This window comes from Numenius arquata, chromosome 9 (genome assembly GCF_964106895.1).
Source record: "Numenius arquata chromosome 9, bNumArq3.hap1.1, whole genome shotgun sequence".
NCBI classification, from domain to species: domain Eukaryota; kingdom Metazoa; phylum Chordata; class Aves; order Charadriiformes; family Scolopacidae; genus Numenius; species Numenius arquata.
Window position 1 is genome coordinate 25966282 of NC_133584.1, and position 23498 is coordinate 25989779.

The 23498-nt window shown below is 45.6% G+C and overlaps 1 protein-coding gene across 5 annotated transcripts; it reads left to right on the forward strand.

Moving 5' to 3' along the window:
• The first annotated feature begins 122 nt into the window (after nucleotides 1-122).
• On the forward strand, nucleotides 123-21150 carry SAP130 (Sin3A associated protein 130). Of its 5 annotated transcripts, none has more exons than XM_074154067.1 (20): nucleotides 123-240; nucleotides 944-1179; nucleotides 1585-1743; nucleotides 2915-3026; nucleotides 4515-4639; nucleotides 5481-5605; nucleotides 6924-7074; nucleotides 7296-7386; nucleotides 7677-7781; nucleotides 8862-9003; nucleotides 9274-9395; nucleotides 11970-12272; nucleotides 13290-13464; nucleotides 14756-14860; nucleotides 15620-15981; nucleotides 17386-17634; nucleotides 17953-18078; nucleotides 19002-19105; nucleotides 19794-19907; nucleotides 20157-21150. In XM_074154067.1, the coding sequence occupies exons 1-20, from the start codon at nucleotides 126-128 to the stop codon at nucleotides 20313-20315; spliced, it is 3180 nt and encodes a 1059-aa protein (XP_074010168.1). In that variant the 5' UTR covers nucleotides 123-125; the 3' UTR covers nucleotides 20316-21150. The 5 variants fall into 5 exon arrangements, with proteins under 5 accessions (XP_074010168.1, XP_074010166.1, XP_074010169.1 ...); XM_074154065.1 differs by having other exon boundaries at nucleotides 126-240; nucleotides 13287-13464; XM_074154068.1 differs by having other exon boundaries at nucleotides 126-240; nucleotides 17389-17634; nucleotides 20157-21149.
• Nucleotides 21151-23498: the final 2348 nt, after the last annotated feature.

Genomic DNA, 23498 nt, shown 5'->3' on the forward strand with positions numbered 1-23498 from the left:
GGGTGGGGGGGGTGTAGTCGCCCCCCGTGAGGCGGCGGCGGGGGTGTGGGGGGGTGGTCGTCGCCGGTATCGTGACGTTCCGTGACGCACCGTAACGTAACGGCTGGCGGTGCCCGCAGGCGGAGATGAGCTCCCAGCAGTTTCCCCGCTCGGGCGCGCCGCCCGCTGGCCTGGGACCTGCCCCACCGCCCGGCCCCACCAGCGGCTCCGCCGGCCTCATCGCCCCCGCCGCCGCCGCAGGTAAGCGGGCGCCGGGTCCCGCGGGGGCGGCTGCCGGGGCGGGGAGGGGAGGGGAGGGGCGGGGAGGGTAGGGGAGCCGTCCCGGTGCCCCGGCCGGGGGTGGGGGCGTGAGGATCGCCGTAGCGTGTGGTTGTGAGGAGCGGCGCCGGGGCAGAGCCGTCCCGCCGCTCCTCTCCCGGCGGGTGCGGGAAGGGTTCGTGCAGCTTGAAGGCGGGGCCGGAGCCCCGGTTCCGGGCACAGGTGTTGGGCGGGCCACTGCGGGGAGCGGCGTCGGTTTTTGGGGGGGGGGGGGTGTTTGTTTTTCAGCTTGATATTCAGATCCGTAACGCATTAAACGAAGACTTCTTAAACAAACCTGCCCGTGGGCTGTGGGACTTGAGGCCGGGCGCTTACGTAATGAGGCATTTTTCGCCCGAAATAAAAATCTGTCGGTCTTTGCTTGAAGAAGAGCCTCTGAGGGGAGCCCGGGCTGCCCGGCCCAGCACTTCTGAGGGGAAGCGGCTCCAGAGCTCCTGGGCTTTTCACCCTTGGGATATGTTTGGTTGTAAGGGTGAATTTCTTCTATTTTAGACCGTTTCTGCCATCACGTCTCTCACCTGGTGGGTGACCGACGGGAACTTGTTAACCTTTTTTACCTTTTTCCTCAGAGTTCCCTTTTTTTTTGGTTGTTTTTTTTTTTTTTTTCTCTTTTTTTCCCCGCTAGTGAGCGATGATTCCAGCCGCGACTCGGAAGTGGCTCCTAGGGAGCACATCGGCCCCGGCGGCTCCATACAGCCTCGAGAAGAAAAGCAGGAACCGGTGGTGGTTCGGCCATATCCGCAGGTTCAGATGTTGACGCAGCACCACCCCGTCCAGTCTGCTGCCCCGGTGACAGTGACAGCACCACCAGCACATTTGACTCCGGCTGTCCCACTTTCCTTTTCAGATGGACTTATGAAGGTAACTGGGGCTCACAATTCGGGGGCGGGGGGGAGGGGAAATGCAATCCATGTTACAAGTTAAGAGTGTTGAGAAAAAATAAATTGCACCGAAAACTCCCCTGCTTTAGTTTCTTAAGCTTTTTGCTTGTGCTTCTGCTGACTGTACGCTGCCTCTTGGGTTTAGCTGTTCCCTGTGACACCCTGAGGACCTCACAGTATCGCAGCATTATTTTTGGGGGTGGGTGGGGTTTTTTTATCTCTTAAGAGCGATTTCAATAAACTTAACCATATTTATTCTTGTGCAAAGGTGGCTTTCTCTCCAGGCTTTGTTCCTTTCCCCTCCCTCCCCCCTGGAACCATTTCTGCTTCGATGGTGAAGTCTCACTTGGAATTGCCAACGTTTCTGTCTTTGTATTTCTTGTAGCCTCCCCTGAAGCCCACCATGCCCAGCCGGCCCATTGCTCCTGCTCCACCCTCTACTCTCTCGGCTCCCACAAAGGTTCCTGGGCAAGTTACTGTGACCATGGAAAGCAACATACCACAGGCTCCAACGATTCCCGTGGCAACAATCAGTGGGCAACAGGTCTGGGTTATTTTGTTTGGTTGGGTTTTTTTTGTTTGTTTTTTTTTTTTTCTCTATTCCAGTTCACTGCACGGTCAGATCAGGGTTAATATTGGTAAAACTAAGGTGGGCTTTTGCAGCAGGAGGGAAGGTAGAGAGGAGCGGACGTCCCAGTTCGGTGGCCACTGGTTGCTGGATCAGTTCTGCTTAGAGCCTTAAAGACAAGACTCGGTTATCGCTAGCTTTTTAGGAAGCTGCTGATTTGTTGTAATCATCCGACTGAGGTAGCGCCGTGAGGCTGCGGGAGCAGAGCCGTTAAAGCTGCTGAGCACCCGAGTCTCCCCATAAAAGCTCCCGCTCTTTCAGTACCACTTGGAGAATTTCTGGTGCAGACGAACTGCTGGGATTCATCGCTGCAGTGTTCCTTAGCTCTCCTGGGAGCGGGTCAGAAGAGACCGGTGAACAGTTCATGGTTCTGCAGTGTGTTCTTATTAAACCACTAGTGACAAAATTTGCAGGGAGGGACGTAGATAATGCTTTAGAAACATTTTTCCCCACTCTGACTTTCACAACAGAGCCAGGCCTTGCAATTTGGAACTAGCTTGCCAGAACACTCATCGGTAAACCTCTGAAGTCTCAGGGTTTTGATGTGAAGTGCCTTTAGGTGGATTTGAGTTAGGCTGGCTGAGGGTCTGCAGCAGATTCAGTGGATTTTTGTCCTCATGAATATCCTTGGGATGCCCAGCGTTATTAGAAAGGAGAATTAATTTGTTGCAGAATTTGCCAGGTTCCCACTATTCTCTTGACTTTACTGGAGAGTTGGTTATGAATCTATGCTTAAAAGTCACTAATGGCAGAAGGGCCATCTCTCTGGTTGATGTGTGGGTAACTGCTGACTGAATGTCACCCATGTGCCAATCAGAAAAAAAAAAATAGATCAGTGAAATAGGATAAACGTTTACATCTTGCATACACAGTGTCAGCAGGTTCTGTAACTTTATCCTGTAGAAACATCTTCCTCTTTCTCCACTCAGCTTGTAAAAGCGTGTGGCCTTGGTACACCAAGTATTTTTACAAAATCTCTTTTCTGTCTATGGGACTTGGATATGGTAATACTGTAAGTGTGGCTGTTAATTCTTGTCAGTGCAGCTCATCCTTCATTTTGGGTGTTGTTATTTCTTAAACTCTGCAGGGCCATCCTAGTAACTTGCACCATATCATGGCTACCAACGTGCAGATGTCTATCATCAGAAGTAGCGCTCCTGGGCCTCCCCTACACATCGGGGCTTCTCACCTACCCCGAGGTAAGCTCTACCTGTGCCACCCCCACTTCCTGCTCACAACCTCTCGGGACAGGCGCGTCTGGCCTCCCCCTCACTGCTAACGCAGCTAATACTTGGACTGTTAAAACTGCCAACATAAATCGGTGACTGCTGGCCTTTTCAGCATTAGGTCGCCTTCAGCCACATAGGGCAGGACCGTGTGACAGTGTTGAAAATGCTGGCAGGTACCAGCACGTTTGTTATTCTAGGTATTAAAACAGTGAGCACTTTCAAGACAAAGTGTGCGCTGGTATAGACTGACTTGCCCTGCACAATGTGAGGTCAAGGTAGGTTCTTGGTAGGAAGCGTTGTTCACCTGTGACAGTGACACCTGCGCAGTTGCGAGGTGTAGTCTTGTACCCACTTGTGACAGGATCTCTTGTGCGCTTTTGTGCGTGGTAACATAGCGTATTGTGTGCGCTTCCTTGGAAAGGCTGGTGATGACTACAGCCTCTTGTCTCCCAGGGTTTTGGTGGCTACAGCTTACACACCAGGAGATCAGCCTCTTGAAAGAACCCTGTTCTCAGTACAGTCCGTCTCATTTCTGGCTGCAGTTTGACTTTCAAAAAAGCTTCTGGGTTGGGTTTCCAGTTCAACTTTAAACTGATCTGAATTCAAAGTACCACTTATTTTTTTTATTTTTTTTTCATATTTGATGTTATTTGGTCACTCAAGAAAAACAAAGACCTAATCTTTTCCTAGAGCAGGTGGAAGGACTGTGCAGCTTTATTTGTAGCTGAAGTAAAATGCAGTTTTGTTCACTTGATTCTTGTGTGACAGCTGCCACAAACTTTGTATTGTCACTTACTGCATGGTTTCTTTTTTTTTTTTTTTTTAATCCTGTTTTTATTCTCTCAGCTTGAATCTTACCTTTTGAGGGAATAATTTCAGTTAGGGACATCTAGAGAAGCTCTGCAGTCTAGTCCATCAAATGATTTCAAGGCTATTTGCCTTTGACAGCAATTTCTTTTGATCAGGAGGCAGCCAACAGTAGGCAAATTAACCAAAGACCTCTGCTGTTGTAGCTTTAAAAGTTGGTTGGGTTTTTTTTGGTTGGTTGGTTTGTGGGTTTTTCTTCTGTTGTACATGTATTTTTCTTCAGAACTCATCAGGTGCAGGGAAATTATTGTTGGCATTAGGTGACTTATTTACACATTAGCCCAGGGATCAAACTGTTTGATTTCTACTAACTTGGAATAGAAAAGGATTGGATTTGCAATATAAGGTTATTATAGGGGAGTAAGAAGCATCAATAAAGTCAATTCAATTAACATAATACTTACCCTTCAACCACATACTTTTGTGAACCTTACGTGTATCTGTTGCAAGCCTTACTTTTAAACCAATGTTACCTGAACTGACATACATAGGAAATAAATTTAAACTGAAAAACATACCGGTTAGTTGTCTCTGGTCATAACGGAGCCGTTTGGGTGCCCGGTGTTTTAACACACTTGCTTTGTTTCCCAGGCGCAGCGGCTGCTGCAGTGATGTCCAGTTCTAAAGTAACTACAGTCCTGAGACCGGCCTCGCAGTTGCCCAACGCGGCCACGGCTCAGCCAGCTGTTCAGCACATCATCCACCAGCCCATCCAGGCAGGTAGCAGCCAGGCAGCTCTGCGCAACGCTGCCCGCCCGCTCCCAGTTCTTCCTGCCACTTGTAATACGTGTCCTGTGACTGCGTCTTTCCCGAGGCTCAGTCAGCTCGCTCTCTTCCAGTTCTGTGTCTCGGGTACCAGTTTCTAGTAGCGAGTAGGGAAATAGCTGCATTACTGCTGTGGGTTTTTATCTTTGGTGGCCTTGGTGCCAGAAATGGGGTTTTTAACTGTCTCCAAAGTGCTTAGAAACTGGGAAGAGGGTTTAGTTTAGATATACTCAAGTTTCAAAGTGTGAAAGATCTGACACAAGATGCTCGTGTTGATTTATTCTTACGTAGGATGAAAAAACCCAAATCTTATTTTAATATGCTTCTGCGTATCTCTGCTTATATGCACATCTAAGGAGAATATTGTAGATCTCATCTCCCCACGCTAGTGCTAGTGTTCAGTGTGAGGATAAAGGGTTAAACACCTTTACTTCGTGCTTTCAGTTAGGATGCTGATGTAATCACCTTTGACTTCATGCGTATACTTGGATCGGAGTTTCTGTTCTTTCTGAAGGGAACTGACCTTGGGTTTTTTTTTTTTCTTAAAGACCTTCAAGAGATCCGGTCTTGTTAACTTTGTTGGTTACTGATTCCTATGACGTACATGCTTTGAAACCCAGGACGGATGTGCATAGGAGCTTGCAGATCAAGTCAGAAAGACTGGAAATGTCTTAGGATGCCAAAACTTAGTGATAAGATGTAGAAAAAACAGTTTTAGCCAAGTAATTCCTAGTTATTATCTAAATAGCAGAATTTCTTTTCTGAATGTGTGTCTCTGACTTGTTTTTACAGTCTCGTCCTCCTGTGACAACTTCAAGCACTATTCCTCCAGCTGTGGTGGCAACTGTCTCAGCCACACGAGCTCAGTCCCCTGTTATTACCACAACAGCAGCACATGCTACGGAATCAACCCTCAGGTAAAGACCCTTTGAAATCTATAGTGCTCCAGCTTTTCAGAGGCTGCAGGAAGGAGAAACATCCGTGAGCTGATGTTTCGGCCGGATGATGTTAATCACCCAGAGCTGACAATTCTCCAGATGTGGGATGATACAATACAAACATAGCAATGTTCACGCAGTGCAAGTGCTTTCAGTTCTGTGAATAAAAATTACTATAAATGTGAACCGTTGCTTTGAGAAAGAAAGAGCTTAATGAATCAGCTGTGATCTGCTTCCTGGAAAGCAGAGTTTCTGTTGTAGGAACCTGTGGCTAATTCAGCCTATCTTTTCTATGAAGCCACAGTGGAAAAAATGATACACGAATGTTGGAAAGCATCTTTGAGAGAGTTTTTTTTTATGAGCTGACAGGAGTTATTGATAAGTCTGCCCTCCTAGTTGGGTACTTAGAGAAGATGGGGACAGAGCAGTGTAGTTAAAGCAGCGTAAGAAACTTGACCGTGTATTTGATCACCGAATCTTCTTGGTTGGAAGGGACCTTTGAGATCGTTGAGTCCAACCAACAACAACAACAACAAAAACCAACCACACAACACCAAACACCAAAACCAAAACAAAACAAACACCCACAACCACACCCCACACCCACCCACAAACAGACACAAACCAACAATCTCGGCCACTAGAGCATGCCCTGAAGTGCCATGTCTACATGTTTCTTAAATACCTCCAGGGATGGTGACTCCACCACCTCCCTGGGCAGGCTGACCACCCTCTCAGTAAAGTAATTCTTCCTAATATCTAATCTAATCCTCCCCTGCTGCAACTTCAGACCATTTCCTCTGGTCCTGTCATTATTCCCTTGGGAGAAGAGGCCAACACCCACCTCCCTACACCCTCCTTTCAGGTAGTTGTAGAGGGCAATGAGGTCCTGCCTCAGCCTCCTCTTCTCCAAACTAAACATGCCCAGTTCCCTCAGCCTCTCCTCATATGACTTGTTCTCCAGACCCCTCACCAGCTTGGTGGCTCTCCTCTGGACACTCTCCAGCAGCTCAATGTCCTTCCTGTGGTGAGGGGCCCAGAACTGAACACAGCACTCGAGGCGAGGCCTCACCAGGGCCGAGTACAGAGGTGCCATCACTTCCCTCCTCCTGCTGGCCACGCTATTCCCGATACAGGCCAGGATGCTGTTGGCCACCTTGGCCACCTGGGCACACTGCTGATCGCGGAGCTGCTTTCAAAGTGACAGAGTCCGAGGCCTGATGCGTGTCCCTGCATGTTATCTTTCCTGTCTAGTATCCTCGTGGTTATCTTCATAACTGTTTCTTTTTCTCTCCAGTCGACCCACGCTGTCTATCCAGCAGCACCCGCCCTCGGCAGCCATTAGCATTCAGCGGCCTGCGCAGCCGAGGGATACGGCTACTCGCATCACACTACCCTCTCACCCGGCCATAGGAACACAGAAGCCACAGCTCCACACCATGGCTCAGGTAAACTCCAAGAAGGCGGGGGGGGGAAGAACACCCAACAAACCCTCTTGCTTCTTCTGGACATCTCTTTTGTTTCTATCTTGAGCGCCAAGATTAAATTTGGGAAAAGAGTTAGTATGAGGTTAGAAATTCATTTTCTTTACAGTCCAGCGTGATTCCATACTAAGTAAATATTTTAAACATGCTACTCTTCACTTGAAGGTTTTCTTTTCTTTTCATAGAAAACCATTTTCAGTACTGGTACTCCAGTGGCAGCAGCAACAGTGGCACCTATTTTGGCAACGAATACGATTGCTTCAGCAACCACAGCTGGTGAGTATTCATGGTGCTAATGGGGGAGAGCTGTGGGGTGTGGGTTTTGTTGGGTTTTTTGTTGTTGTTTGCCCTTGAAGATGGGACCCGATTACCTTTGAGGAATTCTTTATTTATGGTAAAGACTGCATTTGGAAGTGCATGAGCAGACTTTGGGAGAAAAATTGTTGGGTTCTTTGGGGAGGTTTGTCTGGGTTGGGGTTTTCCCCCTTTTTATTTGGCTATAGATACACTGGTGTGATAGGGCTCTGTAGAAAGATCTTGTATGGGTTTTTTTTTTTTTCCTTTAGGTTCTGTGTCTCACACCCAAGCGCCTACAAGCACCATTGTCACCATGACAATGCCCTCCCATTCTTCCCATGCTACAGCTGTCACAACCTCAAACATCCCAGTTGGTGAGTGATTTCAGTTTTAAGAAGAGCATGTAACTGATGCTTCCATTTTCTGTTTATGCTAGTACTGTTTGTGCATATCAGCAAATTAAGGAGGGGAAGAAAATCAGTTCAAGCTGGGAGAAACCAATTAACAGATCTGCTGTGGCATAGCTTTTTTTAATACCAAGAAGAAATTGATGTTCTAGGAGGAATAAGTAGTAAATTGGCTCATGAACTTACTCAATTGAATTTTTAGACGAACTTGGGCCTTCTGGCATTTCAGAACCCACACTGTATATACTAGAAGTTGCAGCTGCTTGGTGATAGAATATGGCTTTCATAGTTGATTTTCGTAAGTTCCTTCGTGTGCTTTTTGAGCCATCATCCTTGTCGAGGTGGTTACTGTGTGCATTAGGAGGTAAATGCACTAAGGTCTAAAGGTGGGATGCTTACTTGCCTAGATGTGGAATCTGCTGGAGATGTTTCCTACAGAAATGCATAAGTTTCCTTTTGCTCATCTCTCTCTTCCGACTGACTTCCTTCTTATTCTTTTGAAATCTTGTAATATCTTTCCCTGCCATAAATTTCCAAGGAGTGAAGTTGTATCTTGATACGTCAGTGTTTCCTGTAAAGCTTTTGTAGGTGTTTTTTTCCTTTTCTTGGCCTCTATGTATGTCTCTGTCTGCCTTGATCTCATTTCCCTTGCTCTCTGTCAAGTTCTGCTTTGAAAACTTGGATAAAGAAGTTCTTGACAGCAGAAAGGACGGGGCTGATCCTAAGGAGAGAAAAATAAAAAATTCATTTGAGCACTGGAGTAACTTAATCTGTTAGCAAGTATCATTTATATATGCATTTATAATGTCCACTTATTCTGGTACAAATTGATGAAAAATGCCTCATTTCCCTTGTTCTTTCTTCCTATTGAGAAAACCTGTCATCGCTGTGGATAGGAAATCGTCTGGGGATGGGGTGGTTTTTTTTATTGGCGGGAGGGTGAGAGAGGTGTATTGGGGATTTTGCCAGGAGAATTAATCGTGCTTTACCAGTGTCTACCAACTTTTGCTTTGATTGTGAACTGATTACATGTTTGTCTTTATGCAGCTAAAGTGGTTCCTCAGCAAATCACGCATACTTCTCCCCGGATTCAGTCTGATTACACAGCAGAGAGGAGTAATCTCATACCCCTCTCTAGTCACCGGGCATCACCAAACCCAGTAGCGATGGAAACCAGAAATGACAACAGGTAGGGAAATAACAGCTCTATGAATGAGAGTGTGTGTTTTTGCGTGCCTCGCTGCTGTTCTAGGTTCTGAGATGCTGGAAATAATGTGTTTTAAAAACCCTGGGGTGGGGAGCGGGGGATTTGGTAGTTCTGAATGAATGATGATAGCTGAGATACTTGCTGGCTTATGACAGTTGGGATGATGAAACTCGGGGAGTGGCCCAAAGGCAGGGGCTGAAGATGAACAGTTAAAATGGTGTGTGTAATACTTGCTCTCTCTGATGCCTGTAGGCAGTCGGTGCCTGTCCAGTTCCAGTACTTCTTACCAACATACCCACCCTCTGCCTACCCTCTGACTGCGCACACCTATACCCCCATCACTAGCTCGGTGTCCACCATTCGCCAGTATCCAGGTGAGACAAGCTCTGGGGCAAGTGGAGTTTGATGCTTTGTTCAGTTGTTGGCTTATGCCTGAGCTTTAGCAGTGGGAGAAGCAAAGAGGCTTTTATGTTTGACCATTTGTCACAGAAGTCTTCGATGACTTGTTAGCTGAGGGGAAAACTCATGGGCAAGGTGTATTGAACTACCTCAGAGACCTGCTAAATACAAGTAACAACAGTTTTCTCAGGAGCTCCACAGTTGATATCCAAGGGTTTCCATCTCTATAAGTTAAAGGTTTGGATTCCACAAATCAAAACGATTAAACTCCTCCAAACCAAACCAGTTCTTTAATGCCTCTCTATTCCCTAGCGTTCATCTCTTTCAGCATGAATGTGCATGAATGAGAGAGAAACCTGAACCAAAAGTAGGAAAAAAAAAAAGAATACTGGAGTGTGCAATGCAGCTTTTTAAAAAAAAAAAATTAAATAGGGCAATTAACATGTTTGAACTGTTACAATAATTTACAGAAGTAAAAAATGATGTGTAATGCGAGCCCATGTAGTCAACCCAAACTTATGTCATTCTCTGTGCCAAAACTTGGAGCGCTTTTACCGTGCTGAGTGTTGTGGGACTGTTCTCTCTAACATGGTAATCTCCACGATCCAAACCCTAGGAATTTGGATTTTCATGCAACATCTGTGTCTGCTGGCAGCACGTTACCCTTGAGCAGTGTAGAGGGAACGTGGAAGGACATGGAGGTGGCAAAGGTTTGCTGAATGGGAAAATACACACAGGGATGGATGAGTTACTGGGGCCTGCTCTTTCCATCACTGAAATTCCAGTGAAAAGTTGCAAGTCCTGACTGTAAGTCATGTCAGGATTTGAGGTGGGCCTCAGGATGATTAAAAGGGCCATGTGAGCTGCTTTTGTACTTTCCTGCACTTTGGCTGAAGGTTTTAAAGGAGAACGTGCAGGTGAGTGGTGTCAGCAGCTGTGGTTGAGGAGTGGTTACAGAGCCCCTGATGGAACATGTCTGCAGACTGTCAGTTTCAGTTTTGGCAGCGTATTGGGGTGATTGATAGTAGGCTAATGCTAAATTTTTAAAAAAGCAGATCTAGATAGTTCAGCAGGAGCTCATTGACAGAGGCATGTTGCTTGTTATATTGATTTGAAGCCTCGGTAGAAGGTACTAATTATGGCAGTAACTGGTGACAACTCAAAGCAGAGGATGCAAGGTATAAGGAGGGATGGGCACCTGTGCTGAGCGCAGCCAGGTGAGGGCTTAGATAAAAGTGCAGAGGAGGCTTTTTAAAAGATCTTTGAGGTAAGGAGTGTTAATAGGGAATTTTGAGGAAGGATTTTGGCTTTCCAAAGGGTGGTTGTGTTTATGCAGGATTTTGTTGGATAGGAAGTTCTGCTGCAACAAAAGTGGTTTGCGTAAGGTGTTCTATTAAGAGAATTAATGTGCCATAGTTTATGCAGAAGCCATTTTCAGGGACCCAGTGCCAGATTTCAGAGTTTTGACAGCTATTTTTAGAGTGTCTTGTCAGCACGAGAACTTGATCGAAATCCTGTGACAATGACAAAACCAGCTGGTTCTGCGATGAGAGGGCTCTCCATTGTTAGCAAGCAAGTCCTTTGTCAGCAAGTTCGCACTTGCGTTCTGTGTGTGGCTGCAGAAATCGTGGTAACTGCCCTGTAAAGACTGGAAATCTGGAGATGCAGGAACTGCAGGTGGTCTGACAGCACTGGGAAATGCTGCCTGGGGGAAAATGTAACACGCCGTAGAGTGGAGCTGGAAAGATGGAATCAGAGTTGCTTGGAGCTGTAAGTTCGAACGAGTGAATTGACCTTCTTGGAACAGGTGCTTCCTTGGGAACATTGTTCTGCCGCAAAAAGATTTTGAAGATTCCGTGTTCATTTTAGCTGCGGGATCCAGCTTGTAATTGCAGCCCCTGTTCTGAGTCAGATAAGATGGTACTCAGCTTCAGAACGGTTTGTCCACTTGTGCTTGTTCCACTTTGTGGAAAATTTCTCTTATATTGATGTGGCTGGGGAAAAGGGGTAAGGAAGCAAGCCCTGTTTTAAGGTATTTCTGCTTGAGTCTCTGCTTTCTCTGTTTGCTTTGGTACAGTCAAAGGTTTGGAGTGTTTCTTAATTGATGTCATGATAAGCTCTGCAGAAAGACTGTCTTTTCAAAAGATATGGCTCAGGCTTCTGATTTATTTTTTTCTTAAAGCAGGGAAAATGCCAAGTGTTGGTACTTACAGGCTTTGTAAAATAAGATAGTGAGCAAAAATAGTGCACAAATTTCTAAGACTGGAGGCTGGGTACAAATGTAATTTCAGCCTAACTTTAAAAGCAGGGTTAAACTTCAACTTTTCTCTCATTGCCATTGGAAATAGAAAATTGAGTGGAAGGAAACGGTAATGTTTCATTCTTCTGGCAGACAATCTGGCCACTCTCAAATTTACTACTGCTCCAGCCAGGCTGGAAAATTTAATTTTTCAAAGCAAAGTAGTTTTCAAAAGTAAATCTTTGAGTGAGGGGGAACCGAGGCCACCCACCGGGCAGGCGTGACGAGATGTCCGTGTTCCTGCTCCCAGTTTCAGCCCAGGCACCCAACTCGGCCATCACGGCTCAGACTGGCGTCGGAGTGGCCTCCACTGTCCACCTCAACCCCATGCAGCTGATGACCGTGGATGCCTCCCACGCCCGTCACATCCAGGGCATCCAGCCAGCACCAATCAGCGCCCAGGGCATCCAGCCAGCACCAATCAGCGCCCAGGGCATCCAACCGGCACCAATCGGGACGCAAGGACTCCACCCCGCCGCACCAATCGGCACGCAGGGGCTGCAGCCAGCACCAATCAGCGCTCAGCAGCCACAAGCCGACACCAAGACTTCAGGTAAGGGCAACCAGCCAAGTCCACACCTTGGACCTCGTCAGAGCAAATGAACTTCCGCCCTACAAATTTGGCTTATTTTTTTTGCTTTTACTCCGATTTTGATCGTGTTCTGGTCTCTCCGGAAACTAGTGGACACTAAATACACCCAAACGCATATTCTCCCAGCAAATATTTTTCTTTTTAGCTATTTCTTAGTTTATTTTTTTAAGCCTCCTGGGTGGGGTGTGTGGGTAGCCTCGAATGGGTTACTTCAGTGGAAAAGACTGGTAGTGCCTGAGCTTAAACAATTCTTTTCAGTTTCCCGTGTGGAAAAAGTCATTTACAAGTAAACAATGTTCTCCAAACTGTTCCAGCTACGCATTAGATGACAGTAGCAATTAAAATATGGCCAGGTACCTTCAGCAGTTGGTAACCTCATCTCGGCCTGTGATAGAAACCATCTTACGTTAAAAATGATTGGTCTGATGAAACCCCAACAACTTCCTGAAGAAATGGGATATGGCAACCCAGAGAATAGGCTGTTTCAAAGCTGGCAGATGTATTGCATGGTGACTTCGAACTGTCTAGATGCTCTGCATCATTTAGTTGGCCAAACAGGCTTTGGCAGAAGGTGAGGAACATAAACATAGGCGATGGTGCTCACTTACAAGTGGCATGTGTTGCCACGTAGGCTCTACCAGGGGTGTTATTCTGTTGTCCCAGTTGTGTTGGTGGTCTCCCTAGCGATTTCTGCATTTTCCGTTTCTTCTGAAATAGATTATTTCCCTAGCAGCAGTTGTTAGGCAGGAGGTAGATTCCATCTTCCCTGTAGAAGGTTCAGTGATCAGATTGCTCGTAGAAAAGGTATTGGCTATGAACAAGCCTGAAAGCGCTGCAGATAAGTTGAGGGAGTCAACAGAGCACAGACAACCCGTGCTCTGCGAACACCTGCTTTGTCATCACGTTTCCTCAAGTAACTGCTGCTTTTTTCTGCTCTGTCCTTCTCTCTGCTATCTCCATGTCCATCCTTCCCAGCAGTAGTCTTGGCAGATGGAGCCACCATCGTAGCCAATCCTATTAGCAACACGTTCAACACGGCTTCGGCAGCAACTACGGTTGTGCAAACCCATAGCCAGAGCGCCAGTGCCAGTGCCCCCGCCCAGGGCTCTTCCCCGCGCCCCAGCATCCTCCGCAAGAAACCAACCACAGATGGGTGAGTAGAGCTGAAGATGACACGTGAGCAACACTTCGGTGCAATCTAGCCTGGCTAAAAGGAATCATTTCAGTGGAGATAAGTTCTAGCAGGTTATTCAGTCAGCGGTGGCTGTGGGTAACCTGCTGACCTGTGATGTGCACTGCTTTTCCTCCCCCAGGGTAGGGTATGCTTTTCTCTTGCTGTCAGTAATGAAATGAGAAGAAGGACAGTTTGTGTCCTAGCTCTTGAAAGTGACCTTTTGAGGGAAAGTGGATTTTGAGGCTTTCTTGCTTAGTGTAATGAAACCAAAGAGTTTATAATCTACTAAAATTAGAATTCCATGCTTTGTCTTCAGTGCTTTTCTTAGAAGAATGTGTGGTTGAGTAGAAAGGATGGGATTAGTACCCTGCTGGGAAATCTGATTAGAAAAAAGGGAGGGAGTAACTTAAACTCTTAAAACATTTTATGTCATCTGATTTTTTTTTTTTTTAAATGCCTGAATAAAGAGGCAAGAGACAGCTTTTGAATTAACAATGCATTTCCTCCCAACTAATGACTGAAAACGTTTGGAACTGATATGTCCTATGAGACTAAAATTGCCTATTTCTTTTTTTTTTTTTTTTTTTTTTGGGTGGAAACCTTTTTTTAAGGCAGGGAAGCTGCAGGCTGTAAAACTTAAACGGAAATTAAAGAAGCAGAGGCAGATCACAAAAAGAATGTTTCCATTTGAGAGGTTGATTATTTTGGACAATAATTTGACTTCCAGCCCTGCAGGAGACTGAATTTAGCCTCTAAAGTACTTTTCTGTATTCAGCCCTGTGCTGCCTAACGTCCACACAGGGCTTGAAGTCTTGGAGTCGGGCTTTGACACAGTCAAATCCACCTGAACAAAGCAGGTGCCTGTCTGAGCACTGTTTAGTTCCAGATGATCTGCTCGGTCTTGGAACGGTGGTGGAGGACAGTGGCCTGGCCAGACCTCGCCTTGTCCGCTGTTGGAGCCTGGCAGCTCAGTGAGGTGCTCTGACTGGCGGGGTGAAAGTAAAGCTGGCATTCTTGGGAGAAGCCCTAAATAGGGGTGAGACCAGGCCAGAGTAACTAATCTTTTATCTTAAAAGAAAATAAAACATAACATCTAATTTGAAAAGTAAAATGAGGCGCTCTGTAGCAAATCAGTTATACTGAAGACAGTGTAATGATACAGCTGTAACTCCTGTCCCCGTTTGGGCAAGAAAGGGTTGATTCCTTCTCTCTGAGGTGTTTGTCGTTGCATCAGGGAGGTGGGAATCTTAGATGTGTCTGTCTCTCCCAGGCTGGCAGTCCGGAAAAGCTTAATTCCGCCTCAGCCACCTGAAGTAGCCAGCACACGTGTTGAGAGCACTATGCGAAGCACATCTGGATCTCCGAGGCCTGCTGGGTAAGACTCTAGGAAACAACCAACTGCATCATAGTAATTTCATTATTTTATTTTTTTTTTATTTGTATTCTTTGGCTATTGGAGCGTTTTCCTTTCTTTTGGGAAACTTAATCTGTTTTGAATTTGTCCTTGTGACAACTTTGAACAGAGTTGACAGATTCTGCTGCTGGGAAGCTGAGGCAGCAGTAGCCTTTTAAAAGATGTGGTTACGAGCTTTCATTAGAAATAAACAAAAAAACATCGTAAAGGATAGACCTCTAAACTTTTTTCCATAATACTTAGAAATTAATGCTGGGGAATGGTAAATGGAGCTTTGACCCTGCTTCGTTTGAGTTCAGTGGCTTTACAAGTTATGATTTTATAACTGTTGCCCACAGTGTGAGCTCTTGCAAACAGAGCATGGGGGGCAGTACAGCTTTGGGTCAAAGTACCTCTTGTTCCTCTGCAGTGTGAAACTCTCTTGCTCCTTTTACAAGTACTTTGGAGTTACCTGGAATTAGCCATAAGATTTGCTTATTACAGTGTTTGGAAGAAAACAGCATCTATAATAAATACAAAGGATTAGAAAGGGAGTGAAGGAGGAAACGTAACTGTGAGATGATACCTTCTCCTGTTGTTAAACACATCACTGAGCCAGGTGTCACTTGGGGATGCAGGAAAGACTGGGTAGTCTGAACCCAGATGAGCTGGCTTACTCTGTGGTAGGTGGTTGTGGCTGAGATGCAGTTAACTTCAGTTTGTTCCGCTTTTGTGTTACAGCGCCAAGCCAAAACCTGAAATCCATGTGTCCATGGCCACCCCAGTCACTGTGTCTATGGAGGCAGTGTCTAATCAAGGCGGCGAGCAGCCCACCATTGCGGTCCCCCCCACCTCCCAGCAGCCCCCCTCTGCCATTCCAACAATCATCGCAGCAGCCAGTCCCACCTCCCAGCCTGCAGCAGCTCTCTCCACCATTCCAGGAGCTGTCCCGGCCGCTCCACCAACTTCTACCACTATTGTGGCGGCGCCCGCTCCTCCATCAACCATGAGCGGTGCCCTGTCAGCAGTGCTGGGTCCCGCGGTACCAGAGATAAAAATCAAAGAGGAGGTGGAGCCTATGGACATAATGCGACCAGTATCTGGTAGGTGGTAGTTAATCATCAGGTTGTTTCTTTTGTTGTTGAGACAGCGGAGAAATTAGGAGCATTTCAACACATCCGTCCTGAAAATGAAATTGCATCTCTTTCATGGTAGCACAGAACACTAGTCAAAGGCTTCCTGTATCCCTTGTTTACTCATAAAGTTGTTCTTTGCCTTCTCCCTAATCTCCCATGACATCACGTGTTATGGGGACTGCTTTGTTCATGTTCAAATGATCCAACTCCAAAGAGTCTGAGTGAATTCCTTCCTTAAAATACTCAGCAGCAGCATCAATATATTATGGATCAGTTTGGTTAATTTGAGTTTTCTCACAAATCCCACTGTTCAGGTCCAAGGGCTTTTCTTGTATGTGAAGAATTAACTGCCCAGAGTCACTTCATAGGGCCCTCCTGTGATTCATGGATATTTTTCTTTAGAACTTTTAAAAATACTAATTATATTGCCTTACTTATCCAGCTTGGCCATAGTTCCTATCAGATGGTATGATCAGTAATGTTCAGATCCTTACGGATCTCAGGTCGGGCACACACAGTGACAAAATGATACAAATGGTTCCCACATCCATGAGTATCAGAGTTCTGGTTCAGTTGTTGGTTTTATCATCTCCTTAAAACTGCGTGTTGTCCTGTGATGGAAGAAGCTGCTTTCTCCAGGTGTCTCTGGAGCACAGACAGATAGCATTCAGGTCTTCAGGGTTCTTCTGTCTCTTATTGGCGATGGTGGGTATGCCAAATTGTCAAGAGGTCCTATCCCAGAACATTTTTGCTGTGGCATTAGTCATGGCTGATTGAGTTTTTCCCTCTGAATGTCAAGGAGTGTTCCCTCAAGCCACCTGCCACTCTGCTGCCCACCTTCAGAGTGTGCAGATTGGTGTGGTAACCTACTGACGTGACACTGTTGACTCGGCAGTACAAGTAGGCCCTTGCAAGGAGAGGTCTGCAGTCCAGTTTGATTGCGTATGACTCTTCCTATTACAAGAGGAAAGGGACTTGCTCGCTACTGACTGTGATCCAAGCTGGCACGTGTACAGAGATCCCTGTTTTACAGTGAGACAAGGTAGATGTTAGCATGGATTCCTTTTCGTAGCATTAAACTAACATAAGCTTCAAATGTGAAGGAACTGAGGGACAGTTTTCTCTGCTGTCATTCTTTATGCTTTTGTTTACGAGACGCTAAAGAACTTAGTGTATAGGCTTGTCCTAGCGATTGCTGTTGTCTTAATATTTGTCCTTCTACACACATGGAGCTGTAGTGCTCTTAAACTTCACTCTCCTCGCAATGCACTGAGACAGGAACTACTGTTGGAGGTAATGTTCAGGCAACGCTCATGTGTTACCTTTACGCTGCTGATGGTTTGGGTTCTTTTCCTCTCTTCTCCTTCTCAGCAGTCCCTCCTTTGACTACAAGTACTGTGTCTCCATCTTTGGCATTGCTGGCCAACAACCTTTCGATGCCTCCAAGTGATTTGCCACCTGGTGCCTCCCCGAGGAAGAAACCCCGTAAGCAGCAGCACGTCATTTCCACAGAGGAAGGGGACATGATGGAAACAAACAGCACCGATGATGAGAAATCCACTGCCAAAAGTTTGCTGGTGAAGGCAGAGAAGCGCAAGTCTCCTCCAAAGGAGTATATAGGTAATGTCATCTCTAATGTTTTGGGTTTTTTTGCCTATTCGAATGTCTTGATTTTTGCTTCCTTTTGTTTCTCAGAGAAGGCGCTCTGTCGTTCTCCTGCTTTGAAAATATAAATAATACTTGGTTTCTGTATCTGTTTCTCAGCACTTTCTGTATAGTGATGTTCAGGGGAAATAACCTTTCTTGATAGATAAAGCATTTTGTATGAGGCGGTGCTTACCGGTCCTCTACTGGAGTTACCGTGTCATCCTGATCTCCCACTTCCACCTGTTTAATTAATGAGAATAATAACACGGTTCTCCCTGTATCCTTTTCTAGATGAAGAAGGTGTAAGATACGTCCCTGTGCGTCCAAGGCCACCTATCACATTGCTCCGTCATTATCGCAATCCTTGGAAAGCCGCCTACCACCACTTCCAGAGATACAGTGATGTCCGGGTGAAAGGTCAGTCTCTTTCTTGCAGGTTGACAGTTTCGTTTGTCTGGGATGAGCCGTTTCAGCCGTACCTCCTCAGGGTGTCTTAGGCACACTCAACTGGTGTTGATAAACAATCCCACATAAAGGTTTTGATTGCAATTTGGAAAACCAGGCTTGATGAAGTAAGCTAATGACTTTCATTAACTAGATATTGCCTAAATCTCTTGTGGTCTCAAGGCAGAGGAGAAAAGAAGGGAAGGATATTAGATAGAGCTAGCTGTAATTTTGTAAAAGAAAAAAAAAATCCTATAGTAATCGAGAAGTGTATTCACATACAGTAATAGAAACTTAATAAAGAACATAATCCTTCAATTACATTGATGAGCTGTGGTGATGTGCTGCAGATTAGTTTCCCAAGTTTCTTACTACCTAACAAACTTGCCAATTTAATCAAAGACATTTTTGACTTAGCATAACTAGTCTTGTTAACTAACAAATGGACTTTTTAAAGATTTTAATTTTTTTTCTAATACGAGGAAAATAGAGATCGGATACTGGTTTTTAGGCTTTTTAGCTTGTATCCTAGAATTACTAAGCAGACTGGGGTATTGTGACTGTAAATACCTGAAGGAGGGAGTAGATGCGTATTTCAGCGGTAAAGGATGGACCCTTTACTTTTTCATGCAGGGTGTTTGAAACGCTACATTCTTTACATGGGGGGAAAAAAAATGGGTTATAATGCGATTTTTCTGGAAATACAGATAATGAGTGAGAGCAGTGGTCAGACACGCAGCAGATATGTAGCTGTTCTGTTTGAATCAAAACGTTGCCCATCCTCATTCATTAAGATGTATGGAGAGCGGGATTTGGGTTAGTGTTTTTGTTAGAGAAGAGAAGCCTGGCAAACTCCTGAAATTTGAATAATGTTTCTTTGTATTTCCTGGTGGCAGAAGAGAAGAAGGCTATGCTGCAGGAGATTGCCAATCAGAAGGGTGTATCCTGTCGTGCACAAGGGTGGAAGGTCCATCTCTGTGCGGCACAGCTGCTGCAGCTGGTAGGTGAATGGGGCTTGCCAGCTTCCTACAGCGTGGGGGAACGCGCAGTTGCGTAAGACAGGAGGATGTGTTTACAAACTCAGTACATGCTCATCTGACATTGGGAAACCCTAAAGGAGCTTGGTGTGTAGCGCCCAAAGGGAGTGGGACGTACTTTCCCCTTTTTCAGGAATGTGGCGTTAAGTGGCTTGGAAACAAGAGTGTTGGTTTTGATCCAGACATAAGAGCTGATGTATTTTGTACAGATGATCAAAATTGGCAACTCCCTCCTGCTGATGCACAGGTCTGAAGAAGCGTCTGTTTGGGATGGTGCGGCTGATCTGAGGAGGCAGCACTGATCCACATTCCTGGATGCTTCTGTTTCAGGTTGGGGGTGAGGTAGGTGCTCTGCATTCTAGCACCAAACTCCCCAAAACCTCTGCATTCCTGGAATAGTATTGTGAGCAATAGGGGAAGCAGTTCTGGTTAGGATCCATGTTTGTTCAGAAGTGGAGCGATCCTGTAAGTAGGATGTCAGTAAGAACGATAGTGCCACACTCTACGTCAGAGGCTCCATCTTCTGAATTACTAACATGAGCAGCTGAGAGGGGAACAGAATTATCATCTTCTCTGTGTAGCTTTCTTAAAGCGGGCGAACGTTTTCTGGGCTAGCGGTGAGCCTTCTCATGGAGTGCTGATGTCTTTTAGACAAACCTGGAGCACGATGTGTATGAGAGACTGACCGCCCTGCAGGAGGGACTCATCCCTAAGAAAAAGGCAGCGACCGACGACGACTTGCATCGAATCAATGAACTGATACAGGTAGGTTCCTGTGGCCTCCCAACCCAGCAGAACTGCTTTAGCCTTAATTACAAAATATTCTACTGCGGTTAGTAAGACCTAAAGCTGACTTTTTTTTAAAGAAAAAAAAAATTCACGTAGGTACCCTTCCTGTGTTTCCAGTGCCATCAGTTACAAGTGATGGAAAACAGTAGACAGGTATTAGGAAAAGGTACAGCCATCATTTAGACCAGACAATCCGCTGTTAATGACCATGGTGTTTCATTTCAGGGGAATATGCAGAGGTGTAAACTTGTGATGGATCAAATCAACGAGGCTCGAGACTCCATGCTGAAGGTCTTGGATCACAAGGATCGTGTTTTGAAGCTTCTAAACAAGAACGGAACTGTCAAGAAAGTATCCAAATTAAAGCGAAAAGAGAAGGTGTAAAGCTGGAATAATGACTCTGGAAATGGAGAACTTGTACAGAATGGAGTTGAAGCTTTTTGTAGTTTGGGTTTATTTTTAAGCAGAGCATCTGAATAAAAAGGATGAGTTTAGGGAACAGATGGCAACAGATGGACATGTGAAGCCTGGTGACCTGAAGGGATTGTCACTGATCTGTCATAATGAACAAAGATTTCTCTCAGGCTCATCCTGTTTTAAAGTCTTTCCAGTCCCATTTGTTTAACCCTCCTGATGTGTCGGTGCCTACTAATTGGAACTAGTGATGCAATGTGCGGTGGACAGTACTCTCCGTTCTGCAGTTTAGGGGTAAACGTACACAAGGTGTGTTTACACCTGTAACGCAGGAGAAGATTCTGCAGGGGACACCAGGAGGGTGACAACACAGGTATCGACCCAGACAGCTGCCATGCTTCAAAGCATTGAAAATTACACCGCTTTCAGTTACCCCATTCAGTTCTTGTTCTTCTGACCTTCCAGTGTCTGAAGTAGCCTTCTCAAACCAGTGCCACTGCACTAGGAGATCTGCCACATTCAAAATCTCCAATGGCTCAGAAGTCCTAGCTGTCAAGTTAAAAAAAAAAAAAACTAAACCAAAAAAAAAAAAAAAAAAGGAAAAAAAAAAAAGAAAAAAGCAGGGGGGGAAATCATTTCAAAGTGATTTTTGTAGTGTCTGTGTGTGTGTGTCTATGTTGGTGCTCTGGGATACTTGTTTTGAAGTACCTTTTGCAACAGAGGACTTCCTGTAGCTGGTGTAATGTTAATTGTATGTACCACATACATCCTGAAAACGTTAATAAAGGACTTGGAGGTTTTTGTATGTGAGCAGTTTTTATACCTTTATGCTAGTGAAACCATTCAACCTAAAAACTCAAAAACAAGTTAAAGCCTTAAAAAAGAAGCCTTTTGAGGAGCGAAAAGAGAATACAGGAAAGTAGTCAGCCTCTTGTGTGGCAGAGGAAAGGGTAACTTAATTCACAGTTCAGCTCCTAAAGATGCAATATGAATTGCTTCCCATGCATCTGTGCGTTTAACCTTAATTTGTTACCAAGGTTGCCAAATCAGTTCATTTTCAGCCTCCTCATCAGGAGACTTCCCTTTTATGAACTAATTCTGTTTCAAGAATACTTCTTTCTTTCATCCAGTTACAGGGCTGTGATCTTGATTTTTATTCAGAACTGTGTTCTTTTAGTAGTTGAGTTATAAAAAATGGTATTTAATTCCTTATTTCTGATTTTTTTTTTTTTTTAACTAGACAATGTCCATATTCACACTGTTTTGGGTTTTTTTACACATGCAAAAATCCCAACTTCAGATTTGTCTGGATGGCAGTCTCATTTTCCTATTGGCTTGATTTTACTTTTTTAAAATAAAAACATATTCATTTTAAGATACAATATCATTATACTAGAATTGTAACTTTAGTAATAGGAAAGTTACGATAATTATTGGCTAATTTCCTGGGCTAGAAGAAAGAAAACATCAAACTATCCCTACAGTTTTACAAGCCTGCAAGAAGCATGTACATGTACATGTGTACGTTGAAATGCAAGAGAGTCTGGCACAGTGCAAATTAAAATGTGAGAGGTAAGACATGAAAAGGGGGGAAGCAAATAAACTGCCGCTTGTCATCTTGTATTTCTTGTGTGTCAGGAACAGAACATGCACAACTGGTCAAGTGTTTGTTTGCCACTGTCATGGTAACAAACCACTGACACCACCAGCATTCCCGGGTTCCTAAAGACCCTGCAAGAAGCTCGCTCCCATCCTAACGTTGCCTTTTGTAGGGCTGAGAACTGTTTCACAGTGTTGGTAAAGGGCTTTTGGATGAAATCGAAGGCATTACCAGCAAAGGGTGAGGTATTTTTTGGTGGGAAGGGAGGGAAAGATTCTTTTAAAGGACAGCGGAAGTTTAAAACTTGCTCTTAATCCTTTTTTCTAAGCTATTCTTGTCTGACTCTTTGCAAAGACCACAGTAACCGTAGTTTTCATAAGCTGGTATTCAAGGCTATCATCTAGACTAAAAGGATTGTGCTATTCCATAACCTTAGAATAACCTTATTCTTAATAACATCAGTGTTGTCCCAGTGCTGCGGAAACAGTATAGATTCTGTAGGAGAAAGTAAGAGCCACTGCCATTAAATATCTAGCCAACTGATGTTTTCTCACCTCTTTCTTATTCTTTATGCTTGGATCAGGAATGGTGTACAGAAATTCCATTTCACAATCCTAAAGAGTTACGCCAGTTTCTTTGTCTCTTGAGGCTGAACTTGTAGTGTGCTTACACTGGGACCTCCACAACCTGTTCTTCGGCTATCCTAAGTGTTTTGCTGGTGTTCTCAGAAGGAAATGAGGAAGTAGGGTGGTGGTTTGCTGCAGGGTCCCTCTGTCACCTACCTTGCTGTACACCAGGAACACCTCACCGAGCTGGAACACCTTGACTTTTACACCAACCCTCATCCCAAAGGCTTAACTGCCCAAACCAACCAGCTCTGAGAGAAGGCTCTCCTTTGAGAGCGCCCATAGAGCCTCTGTTTTTACAACGTGTCCTAATGGAAGAACTTCTTCTCTGCAGTATTTCTGATAAGGGTGGGTAGAACGGGCGGAGGGAAGGACTGAGGTGCCCCACTGGGGCCGAGAAAGAGAAGTATTTAAGAAGTAGTTTTTGTTCTGGCGTAGTTGTGACACTTGGAATGTGCTACCAGAAACCCGTTTTACACCTCACTGTAAATAAAACCTGCTCGGTGGCCAGAGCTATTTTTATCGCTGTCTTTGCGAGCAAAACCCACCGCGGCACAAGCACCTGCCCGCCTCCCTAAACAGAAAATTAAAATTATTGGGGTTTTGCCCTCCTTCCCGGCCCGGCCGGGTGAGGGAACCCGCTGAGGGAGCCGTGTCGGTACCTTCCTTTCCGCGGCACCCTCGGCGGAACGGGACCCCCAGCCTCTCCCCTCAGCGGGGAGCTCCCACCAGCGCCGGGCCGTGCTGAGGGCGGGCGGGAACCGGCCTTGGGCCTCCCCAGCCGTGAGGCGGCAGCGGCGGGACGGAGCGGAAGTCTCTCGTCTCTATGGTTCGGGGGGGGGGGGGGGGGGGCAGAACGTCCTCCCGTCTCTATGGTGGCGCTGGCGCCGCGGGGCCGACGGGAGGCTGGCGGACTATGTGCATTTT